The sequence below is a fragment of the Tiliqua scincoides genome, chromosome 4, assembly GCF_035046505.1.
Source record: "Tiliqua scincoides isolate rTilSci1 chromosome 4, rTilSci1.hap2, whole genome shotgun sequence".
NCBI lineage: Eukaryota > Metazoa > Chordata > Lepidosauria > Squamata > Scincidae > Tiliqua > Tiliqua scincoides.
The window spans coordinates 217,758,677-217,786,034 of record NC_089824.1 but is presented as its reverse complement, the minus strand read 5'-3'; the positions used below and the strand labels follow the sequence as shown (position 1 = coordinate 217,786,034).

The window sequence follows — 27,358 nt, the reverse complement described above, 5'->3', positions numbered from 1 at the left end:
GCTGCCTGGCCCCAGACCAGGGGAAGGGATGGTGTGCTTTGCACTTATTCAGTGGCTTCCATGATCTCCAGCACAAGCGTACGAGGTCCTGTCACGATCAGGCTGCTGATGGTCTGATAGTCCAAATGCAATACATACATCCCATTCACAGAATACACAAATTGGCAGACCTGTAAAGGAGGGGAAAGGAGGAGAGGTTAGATCTGCAGATCTACTCATTCTGCCTAAAGTGACATTTGAGGAGAAGGGAGAAGAATCTCGTCTAGGTGAAACACCTGTGGGAATTTCCAGGGTACTTAGAATAACATCCTACAAGATGAGTGCCATTTCTCTGGAAGTTTCAACTTGCCTGCCTAAGTGAAATTCAAAGATATGAAAGCGAAGGGAGAGTTCCAAATGAACGGAATGGCAGCTGCCAGGCATCAGTGAAAAGTGGGCTCTATCAGATTCATTCTTTTCATTGATACAAGATAAAGACATGTTCCGGGTAGATTTCTGCTGAAAGATTCTTGGGGGGGAAAAGGATCTTGTTTCAGGAACAGAGCTCCAAAATTTGGGCACATGAGGTTTAATTCTTCCTTTGCAATCTCATTAAACAACAACAGCCAGCTCCTCATAAGACAGTGAGACAGGCTGACACAAACCTAACAGAAGTGATTGGAAGATGTCCTTTCACGCAAATTCCTCAGAGTGATTGGGAAGATGCTCAAATAGCATTTGTAGGAACCACTCCCTTCCATCCTCAAAAGCCTTTAAGCAAAAAAGCCATCAACTCTCTTCATTCCTAAGGAACTGATGCTTAACAGAGAGTGTAAATGCCCCTTAGTTTTGGTTCAGTAGGTCTCACAGGTGGCGTTCATTACTTTTCCTGCTAGAGGATTTGCTTGTGGAATTAAATTCTATCCTCCTACCAATATCGGCATGTTCCAAGTGGTGTGATGAAGCTGATCATGCCGTTTTGCACCAGATACAAGGCACCCCATTTTGGGCAGGTCTACGTCCCACATCTCTCTCTCTCTCTCTCTCTCTCTCACACACACACACACACACACACACTCACCCCACTTCAAAAACAGATTCAGTGAAACACATGTTTGTGTATCAGGCATGTCACGATCAGTGGTGAAGGGCAGATTTGATACCTGAGCCTTACAGGAGCAGAGCTGGAACCCAAGCCCAGGAACTACTGGGTCTCTGCTGGGTCCAGTGAACACCCTTGGCTCAAGTAACTTTACTGACCTCCCAGTCTTCTCTATCATGATTGGTTCCTGCCTCTTCCAATTGTAATATCAGCTTCCCATCCTTGTGCACTGCTTGATTGTGGGCTAAATGAGACAAACTAGAGGGGTTTCTGAAGGGCTGACCCAAAAATCAGCAGCCCTTTTACAGAGGGTGAAGTTGGAGGCCATTTTGAACATTGGTAGGGCCAAAAGGTGGCCTACCATTGCCACCAACACTCTTTCTGTGGGCTAGCATATACCATCTTCCCCCCAATAATTTATCACAGAAGGACATTACATGATGATGTCACATGCCAGTATAATTCTGAAACTAGTGGACCAGAGGAGCACTGTCATTGATGCCTCCTGGAGAAGTGCCATTGATGTGAAGGTTGGTGACTGCCTGGGAATACCGGGTGCTGTAGGCTTATACCATGATCTGGGAAGCTAAGCAGGGTCAGGCCTGGTTAGTACTTGGATGGGAGACCGCCTGGGAATACCGGGTGCTGTAGGCTTCCACCATAGTCTTTCGAGACTGAAGGTTGCCAATCATTTGGTGTCTCTCTCCAAGCAGTAAAATGCTCCCAAAAACTTCCAGGCTGATCACTGGCTTGCCTCAACATGAAGAGCTATAAAAACTTCCTGCTTAGGCAAAGGCCCAGTCTGAATGGCTCTCTCACTCACTCACCTTCCTGCTTGGCTATGGCTGTCTATGGCTTAGCTCACAGTCTAAGATACTGTAGATGATGCATGGATGGCTATCCTACGGGAGAGAGTTAGCCCTGAAAGCCCTGGAGCTTCTGTCAGCAGTATACATTTGGCCAGTTGTGTTAGCCTAGGGGAAGTTGTCACCATGCCTAGTTTGCAAAGATCAAACTAGACTGCTACCTTCAGGCCAGCAGCTGCAGCTGGTCCTCCTGGATCCACAGCTTGGATGTGGCAAGGCTGACCTCCACGGACAACAAATCCCCAGCCAACTGCATCTCCCACAATCTGAAAGGGATTTAAAAAAACACAATCATTTGGGCAACAGCAAAATATGCAGCCCTCTTTACAAAGCTGAAGTCCCACCCGTCACCCTAAACTGGTGGTGCAGAAAGGGTCTGATCCACATGGATTCTGGTTTGAAGCCTGGCACAGCATGACACATCACCAGTGTGGGTGATGGAAGTGCAGGTGGGCCTCCATAGGGGAGAGGCACACACTGATAATATTCTTGTACTGATCTCCTCTCTACCCTTGGAAAGGAAACTGGGCTTTCAAGTACAGTGACAGAAGTCCCTTTTAGAGTCCAAAAGCATCTCTCATAGGATTTAATCTGATTAAAACAAGAATTAAAAGCAGCCGCTTTGGGAAGGAGGGGAAGTCAACCATGAAAAGGACAAAAGATGTACTGGCAAAACTCAGGCCTTGGGGAGTTGAAGGGCAGAACACGTTCAGAGGGGAAGAAATGGCATGTCAAAGAGAGAGAGAGAGAGAGAGAGACCATAAGAAGAAGTTAAACCTTCTTTCTATCCAACTGTTTGTAACATCACGCAATGCATTCTGGGATCATGGAAGGGTCACAGCTGAGCGGCAGAGCATGTTCTTTCTAAGTAAGAGGTCCTAAAATCAATCTCTGGTATCTAAAATGATCTTTGAGAACAAGTGATGAAAGATTTGGAAGGCTGGAGCTCAGACTTTGCATGGAGATGGTCTCAAGCGCCATCTCCAGCAAAAAAAAAATCCCAAAATGATCAGGTAGTAGGCTATGAGACCCTGAAGCGCAACTACTAATCAGACCATATTGGGATAGATGGATCAACAGTATGATGCAACAAAAGGGAACTTCGCACCAGATTCACAACTGCCTATCTACCCATATTTTCAAAAGAGACCATACAATCCTGACACAAGCTGCTCATTTTGGTTAATTTCCATTCATTTCACCCCTTTTTATTTTCTACAATTGCACTTAAAGTGGCATACAAATACCTGTTTAAAGCCCAGGAAAAAAGGAATTAAAATGTAGTAGGAAACAGTTTAGCAGCAGTAGTCATAGTGGTAATGCAGATTAGAACAGAAGAGAAAATCACACTCGGAATATGTCTGTTTGAATAATAAAAAAAAAATTTCCAAACCTATTTATGAACAGGAAAAGCAGGAGCCCTGATTCAATTTGGTTGAACTTAATTGAATTTGATTCCATTAACTCTGCTGCTGCGGCCCAAAAGAGTTATTTAATTCTGCAGGTGAGATCTATGCCACCTGTATCTACGCCGGCCTTAAGCAAGGCTGTGATCTACAGCAAGCAGTCAGAAGGTGTGAGCAAGGCTGCTAATGTAACATTCTGGCAAGCAGGTCACTTACGGTTAGCGTTTTCTTGATATATGGTGCCCCAGGGGTTAGAAGCTCCTCATTGGTGACAGGCCTCTTTAACACTTGGAAAAGAAGGGGGGAAAAGGGAGGCAGGCTTAATCTCAGAAGTAAGTAATCAAAAAAGTTACATGGCGGCGTGAGTGGAGAAGTGAACCAGGAATGTTAACCAGATCTGACAGAGGCAGAGACACTTTTCCCGTTCAGGTGGTGCTTGGGAAGAAGCAGCAAATGCACCTGAGACAAGGTCAAAGATGGCTTTACTGACATGTGCCACAGATCCACTGGCGAGGAGGCTAGAGCAGCTTTCTGTGTGCCAGCGGATCCTCTACAACTCATCGGAGCAGGTAAGCCCACGCAAGGGATTGGAGGGAGGCGGGTATGGGTGGAACAGGGCAGTGATGGGGCAGGGAGGAGGATGAAATCGGTGGTGGCAGTGACACCAAAACCCTTCCCAGGTCTGATCCGCCTGTATGGAGCCATGTGGACGTGTCAATGATCGAGCTGGCACAGGTCTGAGGTCCAAGTTGATGCAGCTGCTGGGGCTTATCCTGGGGCATGGGGACAAATGTCCCCTTACCCTGAGGAGACCTCCAGCAGCCAAAAATCACATGTGGGATACAGCAATTGCCGCACTTGCACCACTGCAGAGGGATTTAAGTAGGAAAGGGCTGTTAGAGGCATGGTGGGGCATAGACTGGGAAGGGAGAAAGGGAAGTGGTCAGGGGTTGTTTTTTTTTGTATCTAAGAATCCAAATCCTAAACATGTGTTTTTGAAAGCAAGTCCTACTATGTTCACTGGTGCTTACATTGCAGACTTATTCCAGCGTCGATATTTGCGTTTACACCTATTGTAATAAATACGAACACACAAGGAAGGATACGCAAGAAGAGTAAGCAGGGAGAAGTTCTCACCAGATTTGGGATTACATTCAACAGCTGGGAGGAACCCCACACTAGGGGAGAGATTAAAATAGAGGCTGGGTCCTCCGGCAAGCGAGGTGACGCTACTTCTGCGGGTGGCTGAGACAATTTTGATTTCCTTAATGGGTTGGACTGGAAAAAAAGGAGAAAATAGAGCTTACTGGTTGTAAAGAAGTCACCTCCAGTATGTTTAGTACCCAGTGGCATAGCTAGAGGGGGCACAAAGCACTATGTTTTGCGGGGAGACTCGCTGCAGTATGCGGTGGCCCCTCCCACTTCCCTTTGGAAACATTCTGGTCCATGAGAGCAAAAAGGAGGGAACAAGCAGTGAGGCTCCCTGCAAAACTTATTTATTTAATTAATTAAAAGATTTCTATCCCGCCTTTCTATCCCATGAGGACACTCAAGGCGGCTCACAATTAAAAACATTAAAAACATGACATGCATATATTAAAAACAATAAAACACAATAAAAGCCTGGATACCAAATTAAAATCCTTAGTGCTTTGCACCCCCTCTAACTACACCACTGGCCCCCATCCTTCCCACATTTTGCTACAGCTTGACAATGTTTTCTTTCACACGGGTATTTGCTTGGTCTTCATTTGCCCCAGTCTTGGTTTTATGGCTTTAAGCAGCTCTGCTTTTGGGGTTGTGATCCTGGGTTGTGTTTTCATTTGTCTTTCTGCAATGCCTTTTTTTTCCTCTCTCTCTCCCACCTTTCTCTTTCAGACGATTTGTAACTACAGATAGCTGCTCTAGAAGCTCAGCGGTAGAACCTGGAGGAGTCTACCAGAAACTGAAAGTGACATCACCAGAGGCAAAGACCATAGAGGTCCCTGAACCATAAGAGGAAAACCACTGAAAATGGTTGCACTCAACATTGGGACATTCGGGGGCATGGCAAGTGGATGCTCTTGTGCAAGTCATTGCCAGCCAATGCACTCTGATCTGTCCCCCACCCACACGTGTTCAGCTGTTCCGCCCGAATAAGGCCTAAGGCTGTCCACAAACGGTTACCTGAGAGGAAGCTACAGCCATTCTGTTCAGGGTTGAGCTTGCGGAGGCAAAAAGGGCTATCTGGGCTTTCCGAAAGTGCCCTGGGAGAATTCTCATTGAGCAGCTCTGTGAGACGCCGTCTCCTGCGGAAATTGATGCGAAACTGATAGAGGAGGTCGCCGTCATAGAAATGGTGTCGGACAGAGACTGAGGAAAGAAAAAAGGATTAGGGCAGAAGGTCTTCCCCCACACCACCACCCACCCAAGAAACATGAACAGTTGTCAGACCACTTGTAGTCTTAAACTAGCAATCCGGGGATGGATGGCAACAGCCCTTCTTGGTCTACACATGCAGGAGGATGAGGTGGTGGAATGGGCTGTGCAGGTGGAGAATTTCAGTTGTGAATATTCCTCCCTTAGTAAAACTTCCTTGCAAACAGAAGACTAGCACTCTATGGAAAAAGGTTCTATCCTAGTCTGCTGTGCTGGTTTTCTATTTGCAGGGAGTTTAATATACAGGCACATTCCGAAACACAGTCTAAAGTGGCACAGTCTGTTCTACCACCTCACCATTCTATCCACCTTACTCTGCTGCTTGCAAAAACCCAACCTGTCAGCCTGATGACTGCCTGCTGAATGCTCTCTATAGCAGACAGTGCTATACTCTATCCCAGTGAACGGCAGTGCCTGTCAGTGGCAATCACCAGTGGTGTAGCTAGAGGGGGTGCAAAGCACTAAGTTTTGCTGGGAGCCTCACTGCAGCATGCAAATGGCCTGTCCCCCTCCAAGACATTCTGGGAAGGGAGAGCAAAACAGAGGCATTTGCTCCCCCCACCCAGAATAGCTCTGAAGGGGAGAGGCTACTTGCAAGCTGCAGCAAGGCTCTCTACAAAACTTCGAGCTTTCTACCCCCTCTAGCTATGCCACTGGCAACTACTCTCAAGGGGAACTCCCGGTTTCTGTCCTCCAAACAGCTAAGGACCCCACGCCCCATCCCGTTTCTATGATTTCCTTCCTCCTACCATGCTGGATAATGCCATGTTCAAGGAGGGTTTGGCAGAGCTCTACAGCCTCTTTCCGGTTCAGAGCCTCTCCTTCCTGGATCAGCCAGTCAACCATTTCACAGCCCAGAAAGGTCCTTTGGTATTTTACTAAGTTCTCCTCTCTGACTTTCAAGATTGAGTCCTCCAAGCTGATCAGCCTAGAGTGAAAAACAAAAAAGACAAAAGAACACAGTGGGTAAGAGTTGATTTACATAAGCAGGTCAGATGGTACAGCTCCCACAGGACTGTACCATTTCAAAGTGCACATGGGAAATTATGTCTTTGAATGCTCCCCTGTTTTTTTTAATCCACTACACCAGGTGTGTCCAAACATTTTGGCAGGAGGGCCACATCATCTCTCCGACACTGTGTCAGGGGCCAGGAAAAAAAAAAAGAATTAATTTACTATTTAAAATTTGAATAAATTTACATAAATGAATATATTAGAGTTGGAACTTATATGAATGAATGAAGGTCTTGCAGTAGCTCAAGGCCTATAAAAGGCCTTGCACAAAGCAAGGCCGGCCTTTCCTTCGCTACCACTGCTGCATCACGGATGTGAAACAGCAAGTAGTGGAGGGAGCCCTTGTCCCACAGCTCAAGTGAGAGATTGAACAGTTGTCCTCTTGCTGAGAGGTCAGCACGGGCTCCAGCAAGTCTCTGGAGGGCCAGAGGTTCATTAGAGACTGGGGGCTCCCCGAGGGCCTGATTGGGAGCCCCTGAGGGCTGCACATGGCCCCCAGGCCAGGGTTTGGGCACTCCTGCACTACACTGAGAAAACTAGTAGATCAGGGTCCTAGCCTCACTTTCTCTCTGATATACTAGGTTCTACGTAAAACGGTTTCGATGTGGATGAAACAGACACATTCGACAATTCCAGACAAGCATTGGTTTTTCGGGGGGGGGGGGGTCAGAACTCCTTCCAAAAAGCACAGGGTATATGCCACTCTGACTAAAACTGTCAATCACATTCTCCTACCTCAGCCATTGCTGGTGATGACTATGAAATATTTAAACAAAATTGCTTTTTGGCTTTAAACTGATTCATCTCAGCCAAATTCTAAAGTCGAAGTCTTGTATACAGTATCTTGGTGACCATCCCAGTTATTAATTTCTAATACAAGATGCGCACCTATGTCAAAACAGAAGCAAAATCTCAGAGGTATGGCTGCTTACTGCCCCTGCTAATTGGGTAAGAGGCACTTTTTCAAGTGGGTGCTCCTTTTTTTTTAGCAGGGGGAGAGTAACTGGCCCACCTCACCCCAGCAGTGTCTGTTTTAGTGGCTGTCTGCTGGTATTCTTTTTGCATCTTTTTAGATTGTGAGCCCTTTTGGGACAGGGAGCCATTTAGTTATTTGATTTTTCTCTGTAAACCGCTTTGTGAACTTTTAGTTGAAAAGCGGTATATAAATATTGTTATTGTTATTGTTACTACAGGTATTCAGTGATGATGAGAGAGATCTATTCTGCACATGTGCAATGCAACTCATGGTTACTTCACTTGTTCTAGGCTCAGCCCTGGGACTGAAATCAGGTTTGGGGGCTGATGAGCTCTTGACCACCCCCTTCTCTTGTTTGTCCCCTCACAATCTCAAGAATCAACTGAAGATGCTTTCTCGGACAGCCATCACTACATACTTCACCCATACATCAAATGGACAGAGGATTCAATTCAAACTAGACATGTGTGGATTCTGCATCCAGGTTGTTGACAGTCTGCCATTCACCTCTTGAAAGGGAACTGGCAGAAACAGAGACAGGCCCCTTGATATCAAATTCCTGAAGAGACCTTGAATATTCAGAGCTCTACACTAAATGCAGTACAAAGCAGCTCTTCTCCCATGTGGCCAGAACCACAAGAGGGCGTGCCAAGCCTACAAACATAACCCACAACCAATTGTAAAGCAAAGTCCTTTCTCTACCAGAGAGTTCACTGCAGCCCTGCTATGTTGTGGTTCTCAAGGCATTAAGATGAATGCTCCTGAACAGGTAAAGGCAGTTCCCAGAAGGGGTTCAAGGTGGCTCTCAGATGCCATCCCAGAAAGTTTTTTTTGATTGGATCAGAAACCAGACTAATAAGCCTGGTGACAATTGTGAGTTTCTGGGATGCATTATAACAATTGTCCATTTTGCTACAGCATTTTCTTTGTCTGCATACCAGTTTGACCAGTTTGATGCTGGCAGCTTCCTTCCTTTCCCTTTTGAACTGCTGGGTCTCAAACTAGAGAACAAACTCATAGCAGACACATCCGTCCACGACTTTCACAATAGTTCTGCATGACCTCCAGGTTCAGCGGCAGCAGGTGTCTGGATGCCAGAAGCAGGGAGTGAGGTTGCAGAACACCCAGGTTCTGTACTTCCCTGAGGCAGCTGGTGCGGAAATCAGATGCTGGACTAAATGGGCTTTGGGCTTGATCCAGCTGAATTTTTTGTAAGTTCTTTGTCCACCACCCTGATTGTTTTGTCTGTCCTGAATCTCTAAGCCAGTGATTTTCAACATTTTTCTTCTCATGGCACACTGGCCTCTTTGATCTTCTCTATGGTCTTTACCTCTTGTGATGTCACTTCTGGTTTCCGAGACACTCTTCCAGGCTCTGCAGCTCTTGTTTCTAGGATAACTGTCTACAGCAGTGGTTTCCAAACTGGAGGGTCGTGACCCATCAGTAGGACTGGAAATGGACCATTCCCCCTTAAGGGGAGTGACGCAGGAATGGGTGCCCGATGGTATTGCGGTAATAGTGACGCCACAGGGACCCAGGGACATCTGAATGTACTTGGGGGCATCCTGCAAGCTCCTGAAGGGTCCTGGAGGCTTGCAGTTGCCTCTGCGACCCTCCACGTAGCTGCAGTGAGCTCTAACCTGCAACTGGAGTTCAGTTCCATTATATGATTGCACAAACCAGAAGTGAGCTCTAACAGCAGAACAGAACTAATTGTAGCTGAACAAAGAGTCAAGAGGTGGCTGCAAGTCTCCAAGATTCCCCAGGAGGCTGCAGGATGCCCCCAGGTACATTAGGATGTCCCTGGGTCCTTGTGGCCCTGATTTCTGCTACAGTCCCGCCCTGCCCCCACAACAACTTACTGCATTTCCAAAGTCTGACAACAAATTGTCAGTAGAGGAAGAGGAACAGAATTTGTTACTACAGACAGTTGCCATAGAAAAAAGAGCCACGGAGCCTGGAAGAGCTTTTCAGCAATATTCAAAGGCTGTGCTCCAAACTCTCGCGGCACACCTGCGAATCCTTCATGGCACACCAATGTGCTGTGGCGCACCGGTTGAAAATTGCTGCTGTAAGCAATTATAGGCAGACTGTTATCCACAGGGGTTCAGTTCCCAGAACCACCCAAATCCGTGGATGTTGAAAAGATTTGGGCCACATTTTGAGGGCTGAGGAGGCCGTGCGCAGCCTCCCCACCCTCAAAATGTCTCAAAATGCCTAAGCAAAAACATGCAACTTCCAGTTTCCCTGGGAAAGCAGATGTTTTCATGCTCCTATAAAGCATTCTGAGGTCCGGTGAAGCCAATTTCTTCCCAGAGAAACTACTGGGAAGTAGTTTCTACTGCTACTGCTCTCAACAAGTCTTATGGGGCACGGGCAAAAGGACTCACGTACGTCTCATAGAGACTCTGGCCTCTCAGGAAGACCTTCACATCCTTGTTGAGGGGGAAGGTCCCGTCGTCCTTCCGGAAGCGGTAAAGGAGCTTGGCATCCTTGTAGTCAAAATGCTCATCACAAACTGAAAAGGAGAAAGAGGTCAGGTTCTCTCTGGTTCTGATGTCCAATTTATGTGGTCCTGCGTTAGTCTGTGGTGGCAAACACAACAAAGAGTCTTATGGAGCCTGAAAAACTAACCAATTTGTAGTAGCTGAAGTCTTTGAGGAACACAGCGGATGACATGGCTTGTCATCCGTGGCAGCTTGAGCTACAATCAAAGCCACAGAGTCTCTGTTTTTATATTCCAACTCAAAACATTTGCAGACCAACGTCTTATGACCATACAAATTCAGAGATGATTGAATATCATTTCTTCCTTATAAACATTTCTCTCCAGCCCATCCGAATAAAACCAGGGCAGCTTCCAAGTATTTGGTATGAAACATCTACCATCAAGGCTAAATCAAGTGAAGCACCAGCAGACCAAAAAAAAAATAAAAATCTGCCTTTGACATATCTCTGCTGGTCTCCAGAAGGCCAACAAAAACAAGCAATGGCAAATCTCTCCTGGAAGGGAGGTCCACAGGGCAGAAGCCACCAGTGCTGCTGGCCGCAGTGCGTATAAGGTCACAAGTGGACACGCTCTCCCTGGATTATCCTGGGCCAGTCAGTCCCTCTCACACTAACCTAATCCACAGGGCTGAGACAAGGATATTGGAGGAGGGGGAGAAGACCTGATCTCCATGGAGGAAGCATGTTGTTAGAACAGCATTTCATCCCCTGATGTACCACTTCACATGGTTCACCTATTGGAACTACCACTAGAGGTAACTGGCAGTGACAGTGTCTGGGAGGCCAGTACAATGCAACAAATTCCGGTAAGAGACTCAGGGTGGGAAGGGGGGCTTTTCCAAGCATGTGAAAACCCTCCGCTGGAGCTCTGCCTCCATGCTGGAGCTCTAAGTTTTGCAGGCACTTGGATGCACTGTGCAAGGGGCCCTTCCTCTCCCCTTCAGAGCCATTCACGGAGAATACACCTCCGTTTTGATCTAGTAGTTGGCAACCTTCAGTCTCAAAAGACTCTGGTATCGCGCTCTGAAAGGTGGTTCTGGCACAGCGTCTAGTGTGGCTGAAAAGGCCGATTCGGGAGTGACAATCCCTTCCACACTGGGAGCAAGTGCAGTCTGTCCCACTGCCGGGAATGGCCCGGAAGGGGAGGGTGCCCTTGCATGGCGTGTTCAGGTGCCTGCAAAACTTAGTGCTTTGCACCCCCTCTAGCTACACTACTGCATACAGGAAAGTCCCACACAGCAGATGCAGCCAAAGATTTTGCTTCTTGCCAATATTCTATTTAATTAAAAAACACTGGGATACTTTTGAAACTACCTTACTGGCTGTGAAAAACTGATAGCAGCCAAGGGAACAAAACAAACAAAATCAGATTTAAGTGTTAATGATTAACCGAGAACTAATTGTGATTGCATTATAACACCACAGCAGAGTAATTTTAATCAGAACAGATCAGTCGATCGCCTGGCAGCAGGTGGCAATAGGTAGAATGTTTACCTTACTGAAGCAGAATCAAAAGATATGTAAACAGGACTCCTTTAGATCAGTGCACCCATATGAAAGCTCATTCCTCCCTCCTGCTTGGAAGTGTTACCTACTAGTTTTCCATTGATTCCAATGTGCGCACAAACTATCCACACCAGCATTAGCCAGAGAGGTCAAGATTAGCTGTGATTTTTCCACTCCTGCTGCAAAAACAGCAGAAACAGATGCTGTTTTGCTCCCCCCACTTCCGTTTAGCTCCCCCCACCAGGGATGGCTCAGAAGGGGTTGCTTGCATGCCGCGGTGAGGCTCCCTGCAAAACTTTGCACCCCCTCTAGCTATGCCACTGGTGTCAACTGTCAGATGGGCACACGCATACAAAATCTATTTAACCACACAGATATACTCTTTCTACATCGTTGAAGAAAATATGTGAAAAAGCCCTCAATTTCTGGATTTCCAGGACACACATTTGCTGCATTGGCCTGCGAATTTGCCACCGCTCCCCCACGACGTAGGTGTGAAATTCTCCATTCCTCCTCACTCCCCCCCCCCAACACACACAGATATCCTCAGAAGACCTCAGAACTTTTCTTGAGTATTCTCAGGCTGGGAATAGAAAGCACCCAACAGAGCTCTCTACATTTTGATTCCTGACTGTCTGAGTTGTGAGCAAGCCAGACACAGACTCCAGCCTTGTGCCGCTTCTCTGGAGGAATGATGACTGACAAGGTCTCTGCCAGAGAACCGTGAAAGCAGAATATTGAGACTCCTCCAGCACGAGACTCCCCACAACTCCTCACGTGACGGGCTCTTCTCAATGGCAAGCTTCACTGGGCTGGACTCTCTCCCAGAAGCCAAGTCTGACTCTGAAGCATAAAACCCTCCTCTGTCAAGAACATTTGGCTGTGTTTGCACAAAGGGCTGACCTCGTTCAGCCTCAAGATGCTTCCTCAGTACGTATGTGTCCCACCTTTCTCCAAATCTCTCCTCAGACTTTGCCCATAAAGCTATTGGCAACAACCCCTTAGGGCAGTGATCTTTAACATTTTTCTTTGCATGGCACACTGACCTCTATGATCTTTGCCTCTTGTGATGTCACTTCCTTGCCTGCCCAACCACTTCTGCAAACAGACAGGTGGTGAGCATGCACAGAGCTCAGCCTGTTCCATAGAAATGGTCATGTGAGGAAGGGAGGGGGGAATGGTGTCATGACATGCACACAAAACAGAAAGAGGGCATGGAAAAGGAGGGTGCCCATTGAACTTGAGCCAGGGCTGATGGCTGCTGTACCCATGGATCTAAGCCTTTGTCCCTGCGCCAACTCCACTACATTAAGCCCTCCCCCACCTGCCATTGCTTGGAGGATGCAGAAGCACTCTGAAAAAAGAATCCTCCAGTAGTATCAGAACTCGGGAGCTCACAAACCATGGTGGATAATATAATGGTCCATTAGCTTCTGCATCAGTCGGATACCAGTTTCCCGATCTGGCGCTTCTTTGTGGTCAATCAACCAATCGGTGAGCTCCTTGGCCACAAAGCAGTTGGGGTAGGTGCGAAGGTGATAGCGCCGATCCTTCACCAGCTTGCCATCATGGAGACGAAGTCTGGAACAGACAGGAAAAGAGGTGAGAGCTGGTAGCCGGGGTTGGGGGCATGAAACCTTTCCACACAAGATTGAAACGGCCAGATCATGCGTCTGCCACCTGCACTGAACTCATGGGGAACATGTCTGACTGGTCCTTGTTCTTCTGCTTTCCCTGGGACGCAATTATTTCAGTAATCACAAGTGTTGAGTGAGCCTTCCTATCAAGGCCAGCTGCTCAGAACAAATGTATTCTTCTCCCCCACCCACTCTGCCTCAAAACATCTCTTAGACATTTGTCACGTCATGAAATGTTCTTGCCTGCCCTTGCTCTCTGCTCAAGGGCTATTGGGGCCAGCCCTCACATTTATGGATTGACAGAACAATGGTGTCTTGCTTTATCCACAGATTCTCAAAATAGCATACCACAGCATGAAATAATGGTAAAAAGAACATGGCTTCTGTATAAGATGGAGCTCAAAGCAGAGCCTCCTGCAGTAGATTGAGAGGTTGCCTCTGGTGATGGATTTTAAATTCCATTAAAAGGGCAACAAAGTTGTCAATTCATTTCTCCTTAAAATGTTATTGTGGGGTGACATTGCTTGGATTTCTTGGCCCAGGTGTCGCTGCACTTTTTCTCTTGGGTGTGGATATTGTTTCAAGAAATGGAAGGCTTTTCTCTCAGCAGAGGTACAGACAGCCTCTAGATCAGTGATTTCAATCTTTTTAATCTCATGGCACACTGACAAATTCTCAAGGCAAACCACTGGTATTTGGACAATTGACAAGGCACACCAAGCTGCTAGTGGGGGGGGGCTGACACCCCCAATGGCCCTACTAATAAACGATCCTCTCCCAAATTCTCGTGGCACCCCTGTGGACTACTTGCAGCACACTGGTTGAAAATTGCTTCTCTAGATGAAGCCTTGGCTCTTCCTCCCTCTTACAGCTGAGACTTTTAAACTGCTTACAAGAACTTTTTTAAAATGTGGTGAGGAAGATATGTTGACTTTTACACACACACTCACAGGATTTTGCCCTGTAATTCCCTCAGTCCCCCTCTTTCCCATCCCTATGCAACATCAACAGACTCCACCTTCTGAATTTCAGGTTCAGGAGCACCTCTGACCTGGTGACCCTAATCTGGGGAAACCAGGGCATTCTCTGGAGTAGAACTGTTGATGAGGAGCCTGGAGCTACCTATCATAGAAGAAGCCCTCTGAAGACATAAATGCTTTATTCACCCTGGCGCAATGCAGTCAGAGCTCCAGACTCTGTGAAGCAAGAGAGAAGCAAGAGACACAGAATGGAAACAAATCAAGAGAGGTCTCCTTCCCTTGCGTATGAGCTCCTGGGTCAGTGGGGCCCAGGGGAAGTGGAACCTCTTCTATCTTTCTGGAGCATTCTCCCTCTCTCTCATCCACAAACTTGACACTGGTCCCAGAACAGCCTTGTGACTTTGTCAAGGTCAAAAAAGAGGATTGAACTCTCCTTGGTTCTCTTGTTCAAAGGCAAAGCCTCAGCACATTAAACAAAAATAAATCTCGAGATATGTGATGCCAACAAAATTGTCTGGGGTGCGCTCTCAAATATTGTTTTTTCTTTAAACAAAGGCAGGCTGTGCACACAGCAATTTGCCTCGTTGCTATCAGACCAAAGTCTCGAGTACAGCATATTATAGACCATAATCCTTCCCTCTGTTTTCAGCCTCCCATTCAATGTTCATGGTACACGCAGTGCTGCTTTCGTTCCTGTACATTTTTAAGTGGAATGCTAGGAGGGCATCACCAATGGACAGGGATCAGAGAGAGACTGCAAAACAACACAGTGGCTGTCACTGTGGGCTGACAGTGTTAACAGCTGCCAGCCTGAGCATCTACAGCAGCAATTTTCAACATTTTTCCTCTAAAGGCATACTGACTTCTATGGTATTCTCTATGGTCTTCACTTCTTGAGATGTCACTTCTGGCTTCTGGGAGACTCTTCCAGTTTCTTCGGCTCTATTTCTAGGGCAACTGTCTAAATTGTCTGGTAGAACTGGTGGAAGAAGGACAATTTGTCACTATAGCCAGTTGGCCTAGAAACAGAGCTGCAGAACCTGGAAGAGTTTTTCAGCAGTTTTGGAGGGCTGTGCTCCAAACTCCCACAGCGTACTTGCGGACCTTACGTAGCACATTGGTTGAGACTTGCTGATCCACAGCTTCTCCTGCCCTCTCACTGGACCCTTACAAACAGGCGTCAATCATCACTCTTTAAGACCTGCAGTATAAGAATGCTGCTGCCTGGTGCCCAGTGAGGAAACAATTATCTCTGTGTTTTTGTGCAGCGAACAGCCGAAAGTTTTCGGTAACAGACCATGAAGGCTGGTTCGTGCTTCATCCTCATGGCTGCTTGAGGGTCCTGGTCGCTGGAAACATTCTCACCTGTTTGGAAGGGGAAGGAGCCAGCACAGGAGGCTGATAACTGAGCTTTATGCAGCTCGTTGGGGACTCCAAAGCAAAACATCTCATTACTTGAGGATGATAGATTCTGCAGCCAGAACGTGCAAAGGCGAGCAATTTTTGACTGCTGTGGCTGGGAGGATGGTGGGATGATGAAAGGCTGGGAAATTGCATTAAGCAATTGAGAGGCCCATAAGGAAGGAGGCTTGGGGGGGTGCATTATATGTCCCAGGTGGCCGCATAGCAAGAGGGGGTGCAAAGCATTCCATTCTGCAGGGAGCCTCTCCGCAGCATGCACATGGCCCCTCCCCCCTTGGAGCCATTCTGGGCAGTGGGTGAAAAAACAGAGGCATATGCCTGCGTTTTGCACCCACCACCCAGAATAGCTCTAAAGGGGAGGGCAGCTTGCACACTGCGGTGAGACTCCCTGCAAAACTTAGTGCTTTGCACCCTCTCTAGCTATGCTACTGATCCCAGGAAGGTCCTGCTGACCATGAGATCTGCCTTTACACGGAATCGGTTTAGACTCGACAGCTGGACTACACTGGAAGCAGTTGGGAACGTAACAAGAAGTTCCAGTTAGTGTGAAACCAGACTTTTACAGCCAAAACCAATGGAAATTCAGGGCAGGGCAGCTATGTATATAGAAAGCAGAGAAGCCAAGTTGTTCGGCCTTCTGTGCTAAGAAAACATTTGTGAAGACAGGTGTCAATCAGAGCCTGTTCATCCTCACGTTTTTGCCTGCACATCATAAAAAGACTGTGCAGTGACCCTGCTGAAATCATCATGTATGGCTGCGTGGAAAACTTTCCAGCGTCCAGAAAATTAGATAATGTACATGCAGATCGTCATGTGTGAAGACAAGGCTCACAGGCTTGCACGTGCTCAGAGCTGGCTCCAGGCTTCAGGGAGCCCGCTGCTAACAGCCTCTCAAGACAGGGCGAGGAGAGGTAGGAACAGGAGCATCAAGACTGGGAAGGGGGTGGCAGGGGCAGAGCGGCACTGCTGCTATCCTATCCCCTTTCTGACCTTGATCCACCTTCCCAAGCCGACTCAGATTTGTGCCAGCGATGGCTGGTACAGGTCCAAGTAGACCCAGCAGGGCAGCACAGTTCCCCCACAAGATGTAGTGTGTGTTCCAATGGAGTGGCTGCATCAGCGGGGTGGCTAGATAGAATTTTATTGTAAATGTTAAAAAGAATGGAAGTGTGGTGGTTAGAACATAAGAACAGCGCCACTGGATCAGGCCATAGGCCCATCTAGTCCCGCTTCCTGTATCTCACAGCGGCCCACCAAATGCCCCAGGGAGCACACCAGATAACAGGAGACCTGCATCCTGGTGCCCTCCCTTGCATTGGCATTCTGACATAGCCCATTTCTAAAATCAGGAGGTGGCACATACACATCATGGCTTGAACCCCGTAATGTATTTTTCCTCCAGAAACTTGTCCAATCCCCTTTTAAAGGCGTTCAGGCTAGACACCAGCAACACATCCTGTGGCAAGGAGTTCCACAGACCAACCACACGCTGAGTAAAGAAATATTTTCTTTTGTCTGTCCTAACCCTCCCAACACTCAATTTTTGTGGATGTCCCCTGGTTCTGGTGTTATGTGAGAGTGTAAAGAGCATCTCCCTATCCACTCTGTCCATCCCCTGCATAATTTTGTATGTCTCAATCATGTCCTCCCCTCAGGCGTCTCTTTTCTAGGCTGAAGAGGCCCAAACGCCATAGCCTTTCCTCATAAGGAAGGTGCCCCAGCCCTGTAATCATCTTAGTCGCTCCCTTTTGCACCTTTTCCATTTCCACTATGTCTTTTTTTAGATCCTGGCAGATCTCATGCAGGACATTATTAGGGGGGATAGAAAAACAAAATGGTCCTTAAATAATGCCTTTTCTATATGTGTGGCTGCACTTAGAATACTACAAACAGTTCTACTTGCCCCATTTCAAAAAGGGCAAGCATCACAGAGCTGGAAAAAGTGCAACCAGAATGATCAGTGGGTTGACCCCACCCTATGAGAAATAGCCAAATAGGTTTCCATACAAAAGCAGAGAATTTTCTTGTAATAACCCCAGAGCTCCAAAACATCCTTCTGGATGTTCACTTGTTACACTCTCCATCCTGGTTCTACAAGCAAGCTGAATAGTGTAAGGATTCATTGTACCTTTTAGAGAATTTTTTTTTTCTGCTACACAGGCTGTTTGTACCTTGTAGTTCTTCTAATCTGTATTTTAATGGTTATTATGAATTTGGTTTTAACTCTACATTGTTCGTCACTAAGGGAATACTTGTTGAAAACAAACTCACAGAATGTGCAGTGAGTAGATCAAGCCTCTGGGGTTTTTTAGTTGCTGACAAGTGACAAGGAGCAGACACGACTGAAGTTTATAAAATTCTGCATGATATGGAGAGATTTGAGACCGAGGATTTTCCCCCCGTGTGTCTCATAATACTAGAATCACAATAAATTTGGCAGACAGTAGATTCAGGAGAAAAGAGAATCACTTTCACACGATGTACAATTATCTTATAAAATTTGCCAGCATAAAATGGGATTGATGGTCACTAACTTAGACAGTTTTAAAATGGAACTAGACAAATTCATGGAGGATCAGTGGTACCCCATGTTCAGAGGCAGTCTACCTCTGGCTTCCAGTTGCTGGGTGTCAAAAAGGATGGGGTGACTCTTGCATTCCTGTTCTGCTTGTGAAGTTCCTTGAAGCATGTGACTGACCCCACAGAAGGCTTATTCTGGGCCAAATAAGCCCTCCGTCTCATCCAGCAGGTTGACTCCTAAGCTATTCAACTGCATTTTAAAAATTCCTTTGATTTTTAAGAGGGCTAAAAGGTATCAAATCAAAAATGCAGCACCATCTCATTATGGCAATTCTTGGTACTTTTTTTTTTAAGTTTCAGATATTTTTCTTGCATTATATTTCACTTTATTGCGTTATAATTATTGCATTATACTTCAACTTCCTACTGGCTTTTGCCAAAGAACGTAAACCTGTAAGCTCCTCCTATCTGATTTAATATACCTTACAACTTTTGAGGGACTATATAAATATGTTGTTGGCAACCTTCAGTCTCGAAAGACTATGGTATCGCGCTCTGAAAGGTGGTTCTGGAACAGCGTCTAGTGTGGCTGAAAAGGCCGATTCAGGAGTGACAATCCCTTCCACACTGGGAGCAAGTGCAGTCTGTCCCTGGTCTGTCTCCCTGGCTATGGGCCTTCCTTCTTTGCCTCTTAGCCTCAGACTGTTGGCCAAGTGTCTCTTCAAACTGGGAAAGGCCATGCTGCACAGCCTGCCTCCAAGCGGGCCGCTCAGAGGCCAGGGTTTCCCACTTGTTGAGGTCCACTCCTAAGGCCTTCAGATCCCTCTTGCAGTTGCCCTAGTATCGTAGCTGTGGTCTACCTGTAGGGTGCTTTCCTTGCACGAGTTCTCCATTGAGGAGATCCTTTTGGATCCGCCCATCATCCATTCTCACGACATGACCGAGCCAACGCAGGCGCCTCTGTTTCAGCAGTGCATACATGCTAGGGATTCCAGTACGTTCCAGGACTGTGTTGTTTGGAACCTTGTCCTGCCAGGTGATGCGGAGAATGCGTTGGAGGCAGCGCATGTGGAAAGCGTTCAGTTTCCTCTCCTGTTGTGTATATATTATTAGCAGATCTTCTCCAAAAGATGGCACAGTTTCAATGTCTGCTCCCTGATGAAGCGTTTGGAGAGCAATCTTCCCAAGTCCGTCTGCTGCCAACAGCTCAAGCAAGCCAAACCTGGTAAAAACAGTTTTGATGCTGGCTGGCTGGCCCCACCCAGCACATTCTCTCCCTCTTTCTACTGCAAAATTATAGGTCAAAACAACCTGCTCCGTCCCATGGCTGTTGGTGGCCATCAGCGCATGCCTTCACCTTACTTGACCTTACAAACACTCTCCTGTTCATGGCAATCTCAGGCTACAGAGTCTGTCCTGAAATACTCCAACCTTTCAGAAACGTCCACTAGCAGTATTTTGAGCCCCTTTGGCATTCCTGGCATGTGTTTAGTTTGAGGGATGTGATTAACGAAGCCTTTCTTGGCTAGTAGTGAAGGCGTAAGGTCCAGCTGGGGTTGGAATGTTTTTTTTAAATTGGTTAAAAAAAACCTTTGGCCAACTATAAAGGTGCTGTGACGAACTGGGCAGTAGGATTAAAAAAAATTAATACTATTTGCAAGAATGATATATAGCAAGTAGCACCTTAAAAGAAGCATCCCTGCTTTTTTGCTCACATGCAGGAAGGAATGCATCTTCCAAGGTGATGCTTCTAAAACCACCCATGTTCATGCCATACTTCCGGGGTGAGGCACGTGGAAAAAAAAACCCAGAACACTAGGGGCCACAGTAAGTTTCTGAGGAGGTCACCCCAACTTAACTGCCAGGTGTACAATGAAATTGTCATAATCCTCACAATCTCCGTGTTAATTTCAGCAGCATAAATATTGAAAATTACTATTGTTTACATTTCCAATACATATCTCAGTGAAACATGCAGTCTGTAATAAATGAAATTTTGTATGCATGACCTGCTAGCAATGACCATTGCAGGTTGGTGGTGGATCCATTTGGGTTAAATGTGGTTGATGCTGACATTACATTAAAAGCGATACAGAATAATATAACAGCTCAAGTTAGGTTCAAGCACAGCAAACATAGAATTTATGGGTAAGCAGTGAAATGGCTAGGAAGTTCGTGCTGCCCTGGGAGAAAACAAAGCTATACTTTTATCACTTTTCCCATTTCTTATCTTGTTGAATCTGGCTTCAGCTGGGTGGTTCACTCACAATCACAAACTTGTAACCACCTTGATATTGCAAAGAGAGGTGATCTTCTTTGTCACTAACACTATAGCCAGATATTGAGAAACTTGCTAATTTGCTTCAGCCACAAAGATTACACTAATTAAAGAGCCAATTATCAGAATATTTTTCATTAGCAGTCCTTATACTGCTCTTTCATTTCATTTCTTTAAGAATTCTTCATTTCATTTCTTTAAGAATTGAATGAATGAATTGAACTGAGAAGAATGTGGCTCAGTTACTATGAAAACTGCCTATAGTAACAAAGGTATCTGTCCTCTTCCACCAGCTCAGAGCCCTAGAAACAGCTGCAGAACCCAGAAGAGTCTTCCAAAAGCCAGAAGTGACATCACAAGAGGTGTAGATCATATAAACTTCACAAATAGGCTAATGGGTTCTGAGCTGTCTGTGACAGATCAGGAGAGAGATATTGGGGTGGTGGTGGACAGGTCAATGAAAGTGTTGACTCAAAGTGCGGCGGCAGTGAAGAAGGCCAATTCTATGCTTGGGATCATTAGAAAAGGTATTGAGAACAAAACGGCTAATATTATAATGCCGATGTACAAATCGATCGTAAGGCCACACCTGGAGTATTGTGTCCAGTTCTGGTCACCACATCTCAAAAAGGACATAGTGGAGATGGAAAAGGTGCAAAAGAGAGCAACTAAGATGATTACTGGGCTGGAGTCCCTTCCTTATGAGGAAAGGCTATGACGTTTGGGCCTCTTCAGCCTAGAAGAGAGATGCCTGAGGGGGGACATGATTGAGACATACAAAATTATGCATGGGAAGGATAAAGTGGATAGAGAGATGCTCTTTACACTCTCACGTAACACCAGAACCAGGGGGCATCCACTAAAATTGAGTGTTGGGAGGGTTTTGACAGACAAAAGAAAATATTTCTTTACGCAGTATGTGGTTGCTCTGTGGAACTCCTTGCCGCAGGATGTGATGACGGTATCTGGCCTGGATGCCTTTAAAAGGGAACTGGACAGGTTTCTGGAGGAAAAATCCATTACGGGTTACAAGCCATGATGTGTATGTGCAACCTCCTGATTTTAGAAATGGGTTATGTCAGAATGCCAATGCAAGGGAGGGCACCAGGATGCAGGTCTCTTGTTATCTGGTGTGCTCCCTGGGGCATTTGGTGTGCTGTGAGATACAGGAAGCTGGACTAGATGGGCCTATGGCCTGATCCAGTGGGGCTGTTCTTATGTTCTTATCATAGAGAAGACCATAAAGGTCAGTGTGACTTGAGAAGAAAAATGTTGAAAAATCACTGCCTTTGAAGCAGTCTATTCAAGTGTCTAGTATGGTCTAGATCAGTGTTTCTCAAAACTGTGGGTCAGGACCCACTAGGTGGGTCCCCATTCATTTCAAGGTTTTATTTTTAATATATTCAACTTGATGCTACCATGGTATGTGACTGCATTTGGGGAAATGTGACAGACCTGTACTTTTAACAGGCCACTATGTATATTCTTTTAAAAATGATAGTAAATGGGACTTACTCCTGGGTAAGACTGCAGCCTAGGATTGTCAAAAATTTTCCTGCTTGATGATGTCATTTCCAGTCATGACATCACTTCCAGTGGGTCCTGACAGATTCTTATTCTAAAAGTGGGTCCCGGCACTAAATATGTGAGAACCATTGGTCTAGATGCTTCTGCAGAAATAAATTACAGTTAATCCAATAGGACTTACTCCCAAGCAAGGGAGTGTTTAGGATTGTAGCCTGAGTTATGTACAGTCAGGCCCTTCCCCACTGATTTACAAGACGGGAAACTCTTCACAATCATGACCCTGGCTTGATAGCAGAAGACCTCAAGGACCACCTTCTCCCCATGACCTTACTTGTTATTGAGATATGCTTCAGAGATTGCTCCCCCTCCCATCTGAGGCAAAGCAAGATACAAGCCATGATTAAGTGCTACAACTGAAGCATCCCTAACTCTGAAACACGATTCTCAGGGAGGCAAGGGACAGGAATGACACTCATGGGGTACCACTTGCTTACCACTGATCTTAGAAGATGATGCTTCAGTAACAAAATGTTCTTAGGATATGCATTTGTTTTGGCTCATGTAACAAGGATGACAGTTTTTCTAGCAAGACTCTCCTTGGATTGGTGCATGTCCCATTTTGGGGTCCCAATGACCTGCTTAAAGCCAAGTGGACTGTATCATACTAGAAAAGACCACTCATTTCCCAATTAATGTGTTTGAAACTCAGCTCTTTCCCGGGCAGGCACTTAAACAAAAAGAAATGAACCATCAAAGATTTGCAAGAGGAAATCTACTTATGCAAGTTGGCCCTGGTTTACACAGAAAGCGTTCCAAGGGCATTAATGTTGGGGGTTTTGTCAGCTTGCTTGTAATCACGTATCTCAAACTGACACCAACCTGGGCCCCATCCGAAGGACAAACGGAGCCTCTTGCATTGCTCCAAACATACCTGAGTTGCTCTCCTGCAATCATAACTTCAGCCCTGTGGTGCCTCTCCGTAGCTTTCTGTTTCAGGACGCTGCTGAGGCTCTCCATCCTGGCCCATCAGTGAAAACAGTCCTGAGAATGGGTTTCCCCGAAGGAGAAAGGGAAGGACTGCTCCGCGGCACAGCCTCTTGGCAGCTACAGCCAGCTTCCCAGGCCCTCCGCCTTCTTGTTTATACTGCCTTTCCCTTCCAGAGCCTTCTTGTTAGCACTTCATTAGTAAAGCCAGTGAAGGCTGTTTGCAGTTTCCCTGGCAGGGGGGGGGGGGGAGAGAGAGAGAGAGAGAGAGAGAGAGAGAGAGAGAGGCAGACCCAAAGGAAAGAAACTGAGCAAGGCCTGCCCCCTGCTCTCCCCCAGATGCAGCTCCACCTTAGTTAGGAGGAGGTAGATACAGGTAGGTAAGGCACACGCTTCCTCCTAGAGAAGGCAACATTTTGCAACCAGACCCAGCTCTTGCATTACACTAGTGAATATTTTGGAATGAGGATTGTGTTCAGCCTGTGGGAAGGAAAGTAAAAAAAAAAAAAAAAGACACACACCCCACTCTCTATACCAGGCAGCAGTGACGAGACTTGTTATGCCACTGTCTTGCAGAATCCAAGGTAAAGACCCTCCCCCCCAAATCATGCATCTTAGGCCCCGAATCCTCATCCCTATGTCTTACATTGTTCCTCTTTTCCTCCCTTGCTAAACCTCACCTTCTTCCCCCTTTGTCCACCATCATTCTCGTTATCCAAGTTTAGATTGCAGACTCCTTGAGGCAGGGGCCATTCCCTTTCATCTCCTCCAAAGATGGTGTAAAGGTTTTAAAAATCAGTGTGTGGTCAATTATCTGTTTATAGATTTCGCTATTTTTAAGTTTGATGGGTAGGTTCAGTAGCACTCATTGGCCTGAGAAAATTTTCATTTTTTTTCTTTTCTAGTTTTCAAGATTGTCTTAGGGCTTTAAACTGTAAATGATTTTTGACTGCCTTGGGAAAAAGGCTGTAAATAGATATGATGCAGTATATATATATCCATCCAGGCTCTTTATTTAAATGTTTTTTATCCCACACCTTCTATCACCAAAGGGACTATATGATGGCAAACTTTTTTTTTTTTAGTTACTAAAAGCCCAAGTGCTCGCTGGGCAAGTGCAAGTCCCTTGCAACAGCCCAGGAGGGTTGCAAACGTAAAGTACACTTGCACATCTGTGGGAGTAAGCCACGCCAGCACATGGAGGTGCACTGGCCTGCAGAGGCTAGATTCAGCCTCCACTTCAACAAGTAAAGGTAAGTCTGCATCAGCCAGGACAGGGGTCTGTGGGGAGGGTGGAAGGGAGGTGGGGAGGAGGAGTTTTGGACTGGGGGAGGGTTGCTGGCGGGCATTCCCGTGGGTGGGCAGGGAGCAGAAGGTGGAGTCAGGATCTGGCAGTTATGCCGAATCCTAGCCCCGTTCATGGGTGGTGTGGAGCAGCTCCAAGCTGGTTCGTTCTGTTCGGATCTGCGCCACCTCTTTAGGTGGTGCAGATCCAAGTAGACCCACAGGGCTGCTGCAGCTCTCCCAGGCATAAGGGGAATTTTTCCCCTTGCGTTGGGCTGAGCTCCAAACATTTGCAGGCCCGCCAGCCTGCCTGTTCCAGCGCAAGTGAAAACTGCACTGTAAAAGTATTTATCAAGGTGTGTGTGTTGTATTGTGGTTAATTTTTCTCATCATACGCTTTCAGAAATGATTTGGATGCTCAAAATGTGTCAAATGCAAGCACAGGTTGTGAAACTATTTTTAAACGCACACATCATCTTTCCAGGATCTTTCTGGTTGCCTGTTTGCTACCCCTTGCAGGTAGGAGGAAAACCAACATAGGGTGAAGAATTCAGGTGTTCACCAATGACCTGGTGTAGTCTAGCCTGGAGACTGAACTGTGAATCAGAACTTTGTCCAGTTTGAATAGCACCTCAGGCCTGAACTCATGAGGTGATCTCAGACAAGTTACTCCCTCTCAGCCTCAGTCGTCCTCATTTGCAATTTCAGGGATAATATTTGCTTACCTTGCAGGGTTGTTGTAAAGATTGCATCAAGGTAATACAAATGAAGCTTTCTGCACACTCAGAAAGCACTATGGCTATATAAACCTTAAGTACTTCCACCAGGCAGCTACTGAACGCTAAACTACCATCTAATAGTTTTCCTGAACAGCAACCTTTTGCCAGCTGAGCACAGATCTTGTAGGATGGAAGGGGCCAAGCACAAGAAGATGAGCCATCTCCTCCCTTTTACAGGGGACGAGAACAAATGAAGGAAGTGGCTTCCCCACCCCAGTCCTAATAGTAGTAGTAGTAACTTTATGGTCGTGCTACAGCACAACCAAATTTATGCACCTTTGAGATACAAGCATAAATATATACTACAATTCCAACAATCACACTCTACACACTCACCCACACATTCTATACAGCATGCATCATAATATATCATGCTCCCTCATCAGCTCCCTCATTTGTTCCAAACCTCTTGCGAGCTTCCTAATCTATCCCTTCTTAAGATCAGGGGAATGGTGAGGTGCCTGCTGGGGCAATCATGGCCCCTCTGCCCTATCTACCATTTGAAATAACTATTCCAGTTTGCCTTAAGAGCAGGCTCACCTTTTGGTGCTGTGGGGGCTGATGCAGACCAGCAAGCTCAGGCAACCCTTTGCATGGATAAAACGCAAGCTGAGGTGGTACACGCATGTGCATGGGAAGGCACGTTTGCTGGGTGAGATTCTCAATTAGCCGCCTGATAACACAGCAACCACAGACCAGATGCCCAGCTTAATTACATTCAGACCTGGCAGCTGTTAGACAGCCAGGCACTGGGTAGCCGTGATCTTGGCCAGAGCAGTGGTGCTGACCATGGAGAAAGAGATGGATTTGGACCAGGTCTTGTTAGCCCACAACAGGTGTGCATGCTGAGAGCAGAGGACAAGACCGAGAAAGGAAAGTGGCCCAAAGTTTATTGAATTAGATTGTTTTTCTTTCTAATTAAAGATCAGCCTCAAACCAGCAATTTACACAGCACAGCTGCAATAAACCCTGTAAGCAGTATCAAACAAGAAAAAAAAAAAGAAGACAGGAGCACAATGTCAGAAATAAAAATAAATAAAAAACAGAAGCAATACCTAAGACTTTGTGCAACAAGCATATTTTAACCAGGCAATGGAAGGCTCCATTAGCTGGAAAGCTTGCCAGTAGCTGGGCCAGGTACCCCCCTCCCCCGAAGGGCATCTGATGGCTCTGTGACAGAAAATACCTCATTTCCTAGGGACACCTGACATTTCCACTTATGGAGGAAAACACAGGGCCTCAGTAGTTGAGTAGGTAGCACAGGAGGGACTGGGAAAAACACCTTTCCTCCCCCAGCAGCTTGCCACCCACCTGCCTCTCCGCCTCTCCCCAGCCAGTGGCATAGCTAAGGTATCTATCTATTTCATGATACATGTAAATGGGTGTTGACTCATTAACTCCTTATTGGTTCCATGTTGTGTGACAGAATACAGATATTACAATGCAGTTGTTTCATTGCATTCAGAAAATTACCTTTCCAATGATATATAAGGTGATGGCATTATTTGTACATACCAAGGTTCTCACAATTTTGGTCGCTAGTGTCAAAACTCAGCTTGTTGCCCCCCTAAAGCTCGTCGCCTGGTACAATTGCTACCCCCTGCACTCCCTTAGCTACGCCACTGGGGGCAATTTAGTTTGAACTTCACACTCCGTTGTTTCAATATTGATCATGCTAAATTCCTTGGATTGAATCAATCAGTCCTCATGCCCTGGGTCCATGTAACAGAATCAAACTCCTCTTCTTTACCTGTTTATCCTTCTCTTCCCCCCCCCCCACTCTTCTGTAACCCCTGCCCACCACTGAGGCAAATCTTCACCCCTGGGAAAAAGACTTGTCTTTGAATCATTTCTTTGTAAAGCACCCTGCCTGTATGATGCATGGATGAAGATTAAAATGTATAATTACACATTACATCAAAATAATTTAACAGAATATCACCTTGCTTTCTGGAGCACAATATGTTTTACAAATGGTTTTTGTTTTCTTTAAAGTCACATGTCCATGAGTGTGGCCTCTCTCCCTTGCTGCCCTTTAAATGCTTGGAACTAGGTCCTGCAACCCCTGTAGGATGGTTCAAATTGTCTTCGATCCCACCTTTTTCATGAAGCTCAATCCCCATCACTAACAGTAATTAAGCACATGTAAGAGTGATTGCATATGCTTCCCCT

General features: G+C 46.2%; 1 protein-coding gene across 1 annotated transcript; it reads right to left on the bottom strand.

Annotated features, from left to right (window-relative positions):
- LOC136649031 (DEP domain-containing mTOR-interacting protein-like) lies at positions 1 to 23,208 on the bottom strand. The gene is made up of 9 exons (XM_066625422.1): positions 23,071 to 23,208; positions 13,178 to 13,356; positions 10,156 to 10,279; positions 6,521 to 6,699; positions 5,520 to 5,705; positions 4,491 to 4,631; positions 3,570 to 3,640; positions 2,109 to 2,213; positions 1 to 170 (listed from the first exon to the last, which is right to left on the bottom strand). Exons 1-9 carry the CDS (start codon positions 23,154 to 23,156, stop codon positions 45 to 47), a joined length of 1,197 nt encoding a protein of 398 aa, XP_066481519.1. The 5' UTR covers positions 23,157 to 23,208; the 3' UTR covers positions 1 to 44.
- Positions 23,209 to 27,358: the final 4,150 nt, after the last annotated feature.

What these genes read in the sequence shown, in the direction of transcription:
- LOC136649031 (XM_066625422.1), bottom strand. Translation starts at nt 23,156, where the DNA reads ATGGAGAGCCTCAGCAGCGTCCTGAAACAGAAAGCTACGGAGAGGCAC. An exon ending in ACATGGCATTATCCAGCATG is followed by an intron (nt 5,706 to 6,520) that starts GTAGGAGGAAGG and finishes TTCTTTCCTCAG; the next exon opens with TCTCTGTCCGACACCATTTC. An exon ending in CTGCAGCTGCTGGCCTGAAG is followed by an intron (nt 171 to 2,108) that starts GTAGCAGTCTAG and finishes CCTCCTTTACAG; the next exon opens with GTCTGCCAATTTGTGTATTC.